The 13,807-nt window shown below is 39.7% G+C and overlaps 1 protein-coding gene across 30 annotated transcripts in view; it reads left to right on the forward strand.

Moving 5' to 3' along the window:
• The window catches only part of DTNB (dystrobrevin beta), a 280,987-nt gene that overhangs the window by 212,612 nt on the left and 54,568 nt on the right, over positions 1-13,807 (forward strand). For all 30 annotated transcript variants that reach the window (XR_010835611.1, XR_010835614.1, XR_010835612.1 and 27 more), the window contains 2 exons: positions 9,196-9,281; positions 10,164-10,277. Coding sequence is in view for 23 of the 30 variants with exons in the window: in XM_067007966.1 (XP_066864067.1) it covers positions 9,196-9,281; positions 10,164-10,277 (200 nt within the window). In the remaining 7 variants the exon portion in view is untranslated. The remainder of the gene's footprint in view (positions 1-9,195; positions 9,282-10,163; positions 10,278-13,807) is intronic.

The raw sequence follows: 13,807 nt of genomic DNA on the forward strand, positions 1-13,807 counted from the left end.
AAAGCCCGTATGCAGCAACGAAGACCCAACACAGCCATAAATAAATAAATAAATAAAAATTGTAAGCTCAGATGGCTTAATTGTTGAATACTATCATATGTTTAAGGAAGAAATAACAATCTGGCACAAACTTTCAGAAAACAGAGAAGTCATTTTATCAGGCCACTATAACATGATACCAAAATAATACAAGGGCATTACAAGAGACGAAAGTTGATGGCCAAGTTCTGTCATGAACACAGATGCAAAAATCCTTAACAAAATATTAGCAAATTGAATCCAGCAATATGTAAAAAGGATAATACTCCATGATCAAGTGAGGTTTATCCTAGGAAAGCAAATTTATTTAACACATGAAAATCAGCCTATGTAATTCACCATATTAGCAATTTAAAGACAAAAATTATAATATTTCAATAGATACAGAAAAAGTTTGTCAAAATACAATGCCCATTTTTGATAAAACTTCTCAATACCATAGGAGTAGAAGAAACTCCTTTAACCTGGTAAAGAACACCTACAAAAACCCTATAGCTTATATGACACTTAAAGGTTAAATTTTGCAATATTTCCCCCTAATATTGCAAACAAGTCATAGATGTCTACTTCCACCACCTCCATTCAAAATTGTCCTGGGGGTCCCAGTCAGTGCAGCATGACAAGAAAAAAGGGACATAAATATTGTAAAGGAAGATGTGAAACTGTCATTATTTGCAGATGACCTGATTCTATATAGGAAGTCCTAAGGAAAGTCCTACTAGAACAGATGCATGACTTTATAGCACTGTTGCAGCATACAAAGTCAATATATAAAAATTGATTGTATTTCTATCTACTAGCAGTGAACAATTAAGAATTAAATTTAGGAAAAATAACATTTACTGTAACATTAAAAACCATCAGGGCTTCCCTGGTGGCGCAGTGGTTGGGGGTCCGCCTGCCGATGCAGGGGACACGGGTTCGTGCCCCGGTCCAGGAAGATCCCACATGCCGTGGAGCAGCTGGGCCTGTGAGCCATGGCCGCTGAGCCTGTGCGTCCGGAGCCTGTGCTCTGCAACAGGAGAGGCCACAACAGTGAGAGGCCCGCATACCACAAAACAAACAAACAAACAAAAAAACAAACAAGAAAAACCATCAAATACTTACAGATAAATTTAACAAAAGATGTTCAAGACTGAAAACTATAAAACATTGCTAAGAGAAATTAAAGAAAACCTAATAAATGGAGAGGTAATAGCCATATTCAAAAGATTCAGTATTAGTAAAATGGTACATTTTCCCAAATTGGTCTATAAATTCAGTACCAATCAAAATGCCAACTGATTTTCAAATATATTTAGAAAACCAAAACAGTTTTGGAAAAGAGCAAAGTTGGAGGATTCAACCCTACTTGACATCAAAACTTACTCTAGGGACTTCCCTGGTGGTCCAGTAGCTAAGACTCCATGCTCCCAATGCAGGGGGCCCGGGTTTGATCCCTGGTCAGGGAACTAGATCCCACATACTGTAACTAAGAGCCCACTAGAAGAGCCCACATGGCACAACTGAAGATCCTACATGCCACAACTAAAGATCCCATGTGCCACAACTAAGACCCAGCACAGCCAAATAAATAAATACATATTTTTTAAAAGACTTACTGTAAATCCACAGTAATCAGGAAAGTATGGTGTTGGCAAAAGGACAGGCAAATCATCCATAAAATAGATGCACACATATAAGGTCAAGTGACTTTCAACAAGGCACGAAAGCAATTCAATTGGGAAAGGAAAATCTTTTTAACAAATGCTTCTGGAACAACTGTTTATATGTATGAAAAGAAAGAACAACTGTTTGTATGAAAAGAAAGAACCTCTACCCCTACCTCACACCATACATAGAAACCAATTTGAAATATATCATAAACTTTAAATGTAAAAGCTAAAACCATAAAGCTATTAAAAGAAAACAGAAAAATATCTTTATGACCTTGGGGCAGCAAAGATTTCTTAGAGAGGTTATAAGAATCACAAACCATTAGGTCCAGTATTGTTCTGGAGTGAAATTAGACAGGACAGGCAGGCCAAGATCTCACAGAACAATATTCTACAGTGTTAGTTTTAGAAATGTGTACTACTTTATGTTTACTTCTTCACAGGGAAATAGAGTTATAAAAGCTGCCAATAGAGAGTTTTGCTTTGTTTCTCTCTCAAAACGTAATTTATTCCTTTGGGTTTGTTTAGTCTTCAAAATCTTTTCCTTGAGAATCTAATACTAAGTCATACATCTGTCTCTAACATTCCAACTCTAAAAGTTAGTGAAATGGAACAGAATAGGGGGAAAAAATGTCTGGGAAAAAGACTAGTTTTATTTAATTAGTTAAACCCTACACATGCCCTCAGTCAGTCACAAATGTTTGTTATTTTAGAAATTAAAATTTATAAATAACATTAATTAAATTTTTTGAAATGGAATAGCATTGTGGTGGATTTTTTAAATTAAGTATACATAATACCATTATATAGTCTTGTTGACTTTACATAGTACTTTTTAAAATTTGTAAATAAAAGCTCCAAAGCCGTTTGACCCTGAAAAGGAGATCCTAGTACTCCTTTACTGCAAACAAGATAAATCTGTTTACACTTGATAGTTTCTGATGCCAGTTCTCTAATTCATGTGAAAATAATTTTTAGAATGTTCTTGATATGGCCCCTTTCATCTTCAGTTTATTTTCCTAAGTGTGGTTATCTTATAAATATTGGGTCTCTCAGGAAGGATTCTTCCTAACTAGATTTCTATTAAACAGAAGACTTGTAATCTGCTAATCTCTCACTGATACAAGTGCTTTGCATAAAGTGGGTGTAGTGCTCAAAAGAATTTATTTATAGCCTGCCAGATAGGCTTTGTATTGATTTTTTTTTTTTTTTCAAAAACCTTCTACAAGAAAGACCATTAAATCATTTTAGCAGCCGGCATTACACCCTGTGAAATGCTCCAGCATCAGACCCTCACATCTCCCCAGGTGGCAGACATGGCCACTGAAACCCCTTCAGGCTGACCCTCAGATAGAGAAATTGTAGGTTGCTTAGATGATCCAGGAGAGCTAATTTGTTTTCCTGAAGTACCTAAATTCCATTTTAAAACAACAGCAACAAAAATACAGTGTGTGGCAAATCATGATAATAACAGCAAATCTTAAATTTCATCACAAACATCACTAGCATTAGATGTAGTCAGGTGGGTTTTGTTTATTAAAAATTTTTTTTTCTTTATGAAAAAATTAAAAACTCATTATGGAAAACTTGGAAGAAAGGTGAAAGGAAAGGGAAACCATTGTCCATTGTCATACTACCTAACATTTACACGTTTTTGAGATTTTTTTCACATAGCCCAGTCCCGGGCTTCACAGCCTCATCATCTTGTCAGCTGCTCCACCCATGCACCATTCCAGAAATGTCCTTATGGTTTCTTAGAATTAAAGATCAAGAGTATTTTCATGTGGTGTTTTGCACACATTTAATGACTTAAAACCCCTATAAAATAGTCATTGTCAAACCTGGCTACATATTCTAATCTTTTGTGCAACACTTAAAATATATGTAGAGGGGTCTTCCCTGGTGGCGCAGTGGTTGAGAGTCTGCCTGCCGATGCAGGGGACACAGGTTCGTGCCCTGGTTCGGGAAGATCCCACATGCCGCGGAGCGGCTGGGCCCGTGAGCCATGGCCGCTGAGCCTGTGCGTCCGGATCCTGTGCTCCACAACGGGAGAGGCCACAACAGTGAGAGGCTCGCATACTGTTAAAAAAAAAAAAAAAAAAAATATATATATATATATATATATATATATATATATATATATATATATATATGTAGATTCTTGGCCTTGCCTTAGACCTACTGAATCAGAATCTCTGGGTTTAGTAGGGTCCATTGATTTTAGTTTAAAAAAGAAAAAAGAAAACTTTCAGTCTTTTGATTTACAGCTAGCTTGGGAACCACTCCTACAAAACATTACTGGGTTTTTGAAAGAGAGAGAGAGAGGGAGAGGTATTAATAATCCATAGCCCTCCAGTTAGTCTAAGCGAGATTGGGATGATGGGAAGGCTGCCCCTTGGGATGCAGTGAAAATCTGGTTGATATCAGGCACATCTCTGTGGAACTCATCCTGCCAAGTTCATCCAGATGGGAAACTTCCAGTCTCTTTTTAGGAGGCTCCAGAAATACATACCAGCAGATTACAGTTTGCTGACTGTGTTGGCTTTCCTTAGTTTTATATTTGCCCAGTTTTGCTCAGTGGGGTCTTGTTCCTTATCCAGTATCTTTCAGATGTGTCTCTATCTCATTAAAGATGATGGAGCTCTGTGAGATTTACCTAAACCTAAGAGAATACTAGTGTAACAGAGGAAGGGATCCTCTTCACATCTCTTTCCATAAATATTCCCATTTTACAGACAAGAAAGTAAAGGTATATAGTAAAATAAAGTAACTCAAGGTTTACATGCGACTAAGTAGCAAACCCTTGGATTCTTAAGTGGTCCACCTACTTCCATTCTTATCCCACTACAGTAAATCCTCCACTTAGTAGCCAAAGCAGTGTTTGTTTTTAATAAGCTTCATTATAGAACAATTTTAGATTTACAGAAAAATTATGAAGCTAGTACAGAGAGTTTCCATATAACCCATGTTCCATTTCCCCTATTATTAACATTTTACCTTAGTATAGCATGTTTGTTGCAATTAAGGAGCCAATATCAATACATTATTATTAACTGAAGTCCATGCTTTATTCAGATTATGTTAGTTTTTGCCTAATGTCTTTTCTCTGTTCTGGGGTTCCATCCGAGATACCACATCACATTTAACTGTCATATCTCCTTAGGCTCCTCTGGTCTGTGACAGCTTCTCTGACTTTCCTTTTTTTTGTTTGTTTGTTTTATATTTATTGAAACATAGTTGATTTATAATATTATGTTAGTTTCAGGTGTACAGCAAAATGATTCAACTATATATATAGTTATATCCTATATGATAATATATATGATAATCCTATATGATATATAGGATTATTTTCCATTATAGCTTATTACTGACTTTCCTTGTTTTCTTTTTTCTGGTTTTTTTTTTTTCTGGTTTTTTGTGTGTGTGTGTGTGTGTGGTACGCGGGCCCCTCACTGTTGTGGACTCTCCCGTTGCAGAGCACAGGCTCCGGACACGCAGGCTCAGTGGCCATGGCTCACGGGCCCAGCCGCTGCGCGGCATGTGGGATCTTCCTGGACCGGGGCACGAACCCGCGTCCCCTGCATAGGCAGGCAGACTCTCAACCACTGCGCCACCAGGGAAGCCCACTTTCCTTGTTTTTGATGACCTTGACAGTTTTGAGGAATGTCCCTTAATGGGGATTTGTCTGTTTTTCTCATGATTAGACTGGGATTATGGGTTTCGGGGAAGAAGAGATAAGTGCTATTTTCCTCATGTCACATCCTACATATACAGTATCAGCCTAACTTATCACTGTTGATGTTGACCTTGATCACCTGGCTGAGGAAGCTTTTGTCAGGCTTCTAGGACACAAAGTTACTCTTTTGTCCCCTTTCCACACTGTCCTTTTTGGAAGGAAGTCACTATGGACAGGCCACACTTAAGGAACAGGGAGTTAGGCTCCACCTCCTTGAGGGCAGAGTACGTACATATGTTATTTGGAATTGATTCCATGTTTCCCTGTTCAGAATCCTACAGTGGCTTCACACCACATTTGGAATGGAATGGAAACTCCACTGCATGATGAAAAGGTCCTTCGTGATCTGGGCCCTCCCAGTTTATCACCTATCCCTGCCTCATAGCTCGCACCACTCCATCAGTACTGACCAGAACACAGCAACCTGGAGCACTTGTAGACCTTTGCCCTTCTTTCTGCCCAGCAAGCCCGACCCTCCCAACCCCCAGACCTTCACCTGGTTTGCTTCCTAAGTTCATTGAGTCTTTCATAACTATCTCATTTAAAAAATCTTCTGTCTTAGTTTATTCTGTGTCATTACCCTATATTTCTTCATCAAATTTATCACTACTGATGCCATATATATATATATATATATAAAACCTTTATTTATTTATTTATCATTCCCTCCCAATGTAATGTAAGCTACATGAGGGCAGAGGCTGTATTTTATTCACTAATGCATCCCTAGTTTCTGGAATAATATCTAACACATACTAAGTGCTCAGGAAATATTTGTTGGATAAATGATTGAATGAACTATTTAATTTTTGAAATAAATCATCTTTAGGGATCTTCTGGCTAAAGTAATCTATGTCTTTATAAACTAACTGTTCCCTGTTTCTCCCTTCAGTGTCCTAGGGGCATTTTAGGAAGCGATACCTGGCTTTTTTTTTTTTTTTTTTTTAAGGAGTACTGTGGTGTCTAGGATAATCAATAAATAAAATCCTACATTTCTCTGTTATTTGGTGTACACTCAACTGTGTTTGACGTTTGTCTGGGTGAAATAAGCCATCATTCAGCTGTCCACTGGGGGCTCCCTGTTGTTACGCCCAGGTGGGGGAGCTAGGGTGCAGGCTGCTCCAGGTGGGACTGTTGACTAAGGGTTTGAACCTTTTTCCGCCCCTACTTCTTTACATTTGAGTAACAATGCTTCTTGGTGCCAAAGAATCTTCCTGGTTAGGAATCACTATTGATAATAATTCTTGATTCCTATGTTAACTTCCTCTTTGAAAGATGCTTCAGCACTGTAGTTAGACACTCAAAACTAAAAGGATTCTTTAGAAATTTCCAGTGAAATACTGTAGAGTTTTTGTTTTTTTGTCATTATATGAAACAAATTCCTTTCAGAGCTCATTTCCTCATCCATAATTTTGCCTGGTCCCACTCTCATAAGGAGCCATTCGTTTTAACTCTAGCCTTCAGGAATTGTAAGCCTATTATTCATAGCAGTTTTACTCTGAGGCAAGCCATTTTTCTGAGGTTCAACTCAGGCTCTCACAACTCTGAATAGAATATATAGAGAACTTGCTCCGTTGACTGCTGGTCCACTGTTCTCTGGAGGAAGAAAGATCCGTTTTTTTCCTTTTAAAGAAGGAAATTACTTGGTAATTTGATAAAAGCCTCCCACCCAGATTTGCTATGCTATTTTGCCCCTCTTTATTTAGGAAATTTCACATGAAAAGAGTTACTTATTGCATCTTTAAACTCTAGACAGGAAACAAGGTTTCTGCTTCATCATAGATCATGTTTTGGGAAGAACCAAGAATACCTGAAGTGAAGCATAGCTATACCAGAGCCTTCATTAAGAGCTTCCACTCTGGTTAATCAATAAAAGGGAAATGTCGCCTACTCATCCATTTTCCTCTTTTTTTTTTTTTTTTTTTTTGCGGTACGCGGGCCTCTCACTGTTGTGGCCTCTCCCGTTGCGGAGCACAGGCTCCGGACGCGCAGGCTCAGTGGCCATGGCTCACGGGCCCAGCCGCCACGCGGCACGCGGGATCCTCCCGGACCGGGGCACGAACCCATGTTCCCTGCAATGGCAGGCGGATTCTCAACCACTGCGCCACCAGGGAAGCCCCCATTTTCCTCTTTTGTGTTGATTGGCTTCCATAGTCTTAAAGGAGGTACAAGGGTCAGACCCAGTAGTGAATATGCAAATCAAAACCATAATGACTCCTCCAAAGAAAATATATAGATGGCCAATAAGCACCTGAAAGTATGCTCAACATGTTAGTCATTAGGGGAATAGAAATCAGAATCACAAGATACCATCTTGTAGTCACTAGGATCACTGTGATCAAAAACATGGACTATGACAACTGTCGGCAAGAAAGCGGAAAAAATGGACCCCTCATGTGTTGCTAGTGGGAATGTAAACTGCTACAGCCACGTAGGAAAACAGTTTCGCAGTTGCCCGAAAGGCAGTTACTATATGACCCAGCAGTTCCACTCTTAGATAAATGAAAGCGTGTCTCTACACAGAAACTTGCCCGTAAATGCACATAGCAGCATTATGCAAAATAGCCCGCCCAAATGGGAACCCAAATGTTCCTCAGCTCTTGAATGGATGAACAAAATGTGATATATCCATATGGTGGAATATTATTCATCCTTAAAAAAAAATGAAATACTGATACATGCTACAATGTGGATGAACCTTGGAATCATTTGCCAAGTCAAAGAAGTCATACATAAAAGATCACACACTGTATGATTCCATTGGTATGAACTCTCCAGAATAGGCAAATCCATAGAAAAAGAAATTGGATTAGAAGTTGTCACAAGATGGTGGAGGGGAAATGGGGAGTGACTGTGGGTTTCTTTTCGGGGTGATGAAAATGTCCTGGCAGTAGATAGTGATGATGGGCTCATAACCTCATAAATATAGTTTAAAACCACTGAATTGTATACTTTAAAAGGATAGGTTTTAAGGCATGTAAATTATATCTCAATTTTTTTTGAAAACCCACAATTAGGTACTTCATGCCCACTAGGATGGTTAAAACCAGAAAGACAATGACAAGTATTGGTGAGAATGTGGAGAAATTGGAGCCCTCATTCATTGTTGGTGGGACTGTAAAATGGTTCAGCCACTTTGGAAAACAGTTTGACACCTTCTCAAAATGTTAAATACAGAGTTACCATATAACTCTGGAGTTCCACTCTTAGGAATTTACCCAAGACAGATGAAAACATATATCAACACAAAGATTTGTAAATGAGAGTTTAGAGCAGCTTCATTTGTGATAACCAAAAGCTGGAAGCGATGGAATACTATTCAGCAATGAAAAGGAAGGAACTCCTGAGGCATGGAGCAACATGGATGAACCTCAGAAATACCATGCCAAGTGGAAGCCAGAAACCAAAGACTGCATGTTGTATGATTCCATTTATATGGAGTTTCTAGAAAGGGCAAAACTGTAGACAGAAAGCAGATCACTGGTTGCCTGTGGTCGGGGATGGGAGTGGAAGTTGACTACAAACTGGCATGAGGGAACTTTCTGTGGTGGTGAAAGATGTTCTAAAACTGGACTGTGGTGATTGGTTTGCATAACTGTTTAAATATACTAAGACTCATTGAATTGTACACTTAAAATGGGTGGATTTTATGGTATGTAAATTATACCTCAAAAATCTGTTTTAAAAAAAGTCAACAGTCCATCTGGGCCTCTGGATATATTTGAATTAAAAAAAAAAAACCTTTCGTCTTCCTCACTCTAGACCCGTCCTCCCACCGACTTGAGCTTTAACTTCGATGCCAACAAACAACAAAGACAGCTTATTGCAGAACTGGAAAACAAAAACAGGTAAGAATGCAGAGGTCAAGCTAGTTTCTGAAGCCCAAGATGATCACGTGAGTATCTGATTCTCATTTTCCTTGCAGTCTAGGTGGGTTTTGACCACAAAGGAATATCCCACCTCAGTGAAGATAGGCCAGCCCAGGTCCAGTACATGCCCTGGACACTAATTTGTATATCTCTGCATGCTCTTCATTCTGGTAATCCAAAACCCCGCTCAGGTGCTCTCTGGTGGGTTCTTTTTCCCACCCACCAGTGTGTTCCCCTCCCATTCCTTTCTCCACTCTACTCCCAGGAGCCTTTGCTCCATCTTGTCATCTTGTCCTGGCCCACGATGCAGCACGCAACTGTCTGGTCTCTCGCTGAAAAGCCATTTACAGGTTTGGCGACCAGGCAACAACACCATCATGCACTGAAAAAGCAGAAACCAGGACAAGGAGATTGGTCATAATGTAACAGGCACAGTGGAGGAAGTGGCAACCGTCAGATCTCGGGGTGGGAGTGGGGTTCAGGAGAAGAAGGGAGACAGAGGAAGACTTGAGGGGAGTTAGCACAAGACTTGCATTAGAAGGTTGCAAGTTCCCCCCAGACAGGAACAGACTCTTCTATTTCTAGTTGTCATTTTTCTTCTGTGGAAATTTTTCAAGTTCTTGAGAAGAGGGTTTGTAGGACTTTTTCTACCACAAAGGATTGTTTCATTGAGGAAATATCGAGTGCAGCAATTTTAAGATGGTGTCCATTTCACATCTTGGTCATTCAGAAACAATCAGAACAAGATTGGTAGAGGCAGCACGACTAGAATAAAAACTTCTAACGGAAAAAAAAAAAAAAGAGAGAGGGAGCGAGCTGTGAAGCTACACATGGCTGTCTCTTTTTCATCCATCTCTCTAGAGAGATCCTGCAGGAGATCCAGCGTCTCCGTCTGGAGCACGAGCAGGCTTCCCAGCCCACCCCGGAGAAGGCCCAACAGAGCCCCACACTGCTGGCAGAGCTGCGGCTGCTCAGGTAAGTGGGGAAGCCACCTCACTGTCCCCAAGTTATAATCTGCTACAATAGGGATTCGTATCTCAGGAAACCAAACTAGTGGGTTAGAATCTGTTTATCTGTATAACTAGTCATGTTAGAACCAACAGCTAAAGCATTCCACTCATTCTGTTACTGCTTCAGATGTTTGAGTCCCTTTGTCAATCGCTGTGAGATCTCCTGCCTTCATTTCAGAACTAGGTAAACACCAGTCGCGGTGTTTATACTTTTGTGATTGCTTTAGGAAGACCATTGTGCTGCACTCAATCTTCTTATCTTGCACATTAGTCTGACTTTAGAGACTCCTGGCAGGAGTAACACTCTCCCTGTCCTTTGAGTGTGTTCTCCTGCATTTCATAGTCAGAGCAGGATTCCGTTGTGGGAACTCCTCTGAGATGTGAAACCAAGTGGGAATCCCTTGCACCGTGGCTGTGGTACCTTCCACCTCAACCTAAGTATAAACTGTCTCAAGGATCGAGAGACTAAGGGCGTAGGATCAGGATGGGGGTAGAGAGCAACTTAAGCTCCCACTTGGTGCTGTTTTGGAGGGAATGAGGGCATCTTCCAGAAGAGTATAACGTGAGCGTGACCCGAGCAAAGTTATTAGGGTCTTACTTCCTGTCGGTCTTAGAAAGATGTGTGTATACTCTTTGTAAGTGAAGACATTATGGAAACTAAGTGAGTGACTTGATTCTCACCAGACCTCTAGACTTCCAGATAGTGGGTTTTTTTCTGTTTAGGTTGTAACATTTGACATTCTGCAGTTGATTTTTAACGTGCTGTCACCTGGGATTCTGCATAGCCGAGTGTCCTTTCTTAGTTCTTCTTCGGCTTAGCTCATTTAGCTTCCCAACCATGATTTCTTCTCTTACAGAATGGAGATTATTGTTTTTCTATAACTATCCTTCTGTTTAGATTTATGTCATTAATAAATAACTCATCAAGAATTTAAACCACGCAGATGAAAATCATGAGAGATACAGAGATTCCCATTCTCCTAAAAATTCATTTTAGTTTCTAAATTTGTTAGAAACTGGGCTGAGATTTTGGTTGCTCTGGGTCCACTGTCACACATTTGAGATATCAGCGTGGTTGGTGTCACACTAGGTAGGATGGGAAAGCAAAAGCTGCTGACTCAGGTAGAGCATAACTCTAAGCTATCAGTGTAAGGTACAACTGTTTTCTTTCCCCACCTCAGCTCGGGCACAAGTGACTATTCTGTATCTAGAAAAGCAAAAAACTGTCATACTTTAGTTTAACTATTGCTGGAACTAGGATTGCTGAAAGGGCTTCTTTATGCTAGAGGGATCTGAAAAAACTAGATTTAGTAGGCAAAGGACTGAATCCAGCACTGTGACATAAGGCAGTAAGAAACAGGAATGTAATCTAAATCCAAGGAGGGTCTAAATCCTGAGAAATTAGAAAGTATTTAATCTCAAAAGCAGCTTGTATACCACTGAAAAAAGAGTGACTATTTAATAAGTTTGCTGGATCAATTGGTCATGCATAAGGACAAACATATTGGCTCTCTTCCTCACACTATATACAAAAACACCACCAGATGGATTAAACATGGAAACAAAAATGTTAAAACTTCTAGAAGAAAACGTAGGAGAGTTTCTTTAGGGTTTTGGAATAGAAAATAATTTCTCAGAATTACTAGCCATGAAAGAAGTTGGTATATTCATCTATATTAATATACGAACTTTTGTTTATCACAAGACACATAAAGGGCAAGATTCATTTGTAGGTTCTGACATCCTTCTGGTTTTGATGAATATACATGAATCCAGGAACTGCCAATACCCAGCTAGTATAATAAAACGAGATAGAGAATTTCATCCTTAGGGTTAGTGGTTATGAATCCTGACCACCAAGATTGTCTTTTCCCCCTTCATTATTTTTAACGGTATATTTGTTATTATAATAATATATGACAAATTTTTGCGGTATGCGGGCCTCTCACTGTTGTGGCCTCTCCTGTTGCGGAGCACAGGCTCCGGACGCACAGGCTCAGCGGCCATGGCTCACGGGCTTAGTTGCTCCGCGGCATGTGGGATCTTCCCGGACCAGGGCACGAACCCGTGTCTCCTGCATCGGCAGGCGGATTCTCAACCACTGTGCCACCAGGGAAGCCCTCCCTTGCTTTTTAAAACAGTATTGTCAAGTATGTGTGTATGCCCACGTGTTAAAGTGTCTAATTTTGCTTTTTGTTTCTTGAGCTTTATAGAAATGGTATTCCATGCAGTCTTCTGGGACATTTTTCCCCCTTAATATTACCCTTTAGGAGCCTTCCATGTTGTTGCACGTAGCTGTAGTTCATTCATTTTTGCCACATTTTATAATTATTTGATCATGCACAGCACAAAGAAAGAGTACTGCATCCAGGCTTGGGGGTTCAGGGAAGAAAAGCTTCCTAGAAAGTTGAATGAGTCAGCTCCTCCTTATTGAGTTTATACCTGCACTGGAAATTTAGGGAGTATGAAGACGAGAAGACAATGATTCTATCTTAAAAAGTTATAATCTAGTTTTAGAAACAAAACTTAAAATAATTTGCTAGTCAGTTAAATAATATTGTACAATGTTAATAAATCGTATGGATATTAGAAGAAATGTGAGTAGGGAAAGGCACACACACACACACACACACACAGAGGCTAGAAGCAATTTGATCCTTGGAAGTGCTGGAATTTAGACTGGACCATGAAAGGTAGGTGGGGTTTGAATGGCGCGTGGGACAAAACATATACGATTAGAAGCAGAGGTGGGGTTCAGCAAGATCCCCCAAGAAGTATGACACATTTCAGACAGGGGAAGGAGTCTTGGAGCTAAGAATTTGTTTTCAGTCATCCAGTGAATTAATCTTTATAGAGTGCCAATGATGGGAGATAAAATTAGTTGGATAATTGAGACCAGATTCTGAGAGCCTTAAGTGATAGGTCATTGGAAATCCTTGGAGGGCTTCAAATAATGATTTCATTAAGTTCAGTAGATGTTAATTGAGTCCACACTGGATGCGTGATATTCTCTTAATCATTAAATATATGCAACGATGAGTAAGGTCATCCCCTGACCTCAAGGATTTTGCATCATGGTAGGAGTGACAGCAATACAAGGTAAAATAAATCAAGTGCCACAGAGAAGCACCAATTGCTATGTGATTAAATAAGCAGGATCCTATACCTACTGAAGTAATCAGGAATAGCTTCCTGGAAAGAGTGACGTTTGAGATGGAAGCTAAGGAGTGAATAACATTTGGAAGAGAGTAGGGGAATACTCACTTGTAAAATGATGCAGTATGCTTAGGGAAAAGTGAACCATAGCTGGAGGTCCAGACGTGGAAGGGAAAGGGAAGTAAGGAACTAAGGAGAGGAATGTAGGTAGGGTCTGGAGCAGCACTCTCTGATAGAAATATAATGCAAGCCGTATATGTACCAAAATTTTTCTAACAACCATGTTGAAAAACAAAGGAAATAGATGTCACTAAAATTAATGCTATCTTTTATTTAACC

Source organism: Kogia breviceps, chromosome 11 (genome assembly GCF_026419965.1).
Source record: "Kogia breviceps isolate mKogBre1 chromosome 11, mKogBre1 haplotype 1, whole genome shotgun sequence".
Classification (NCBI taxonomy): Eukaryota; Metazoa; Chordata; class Mammalia; order Artiodactyla; family Physeteridae; genus Kogia; species Kogia breviceps.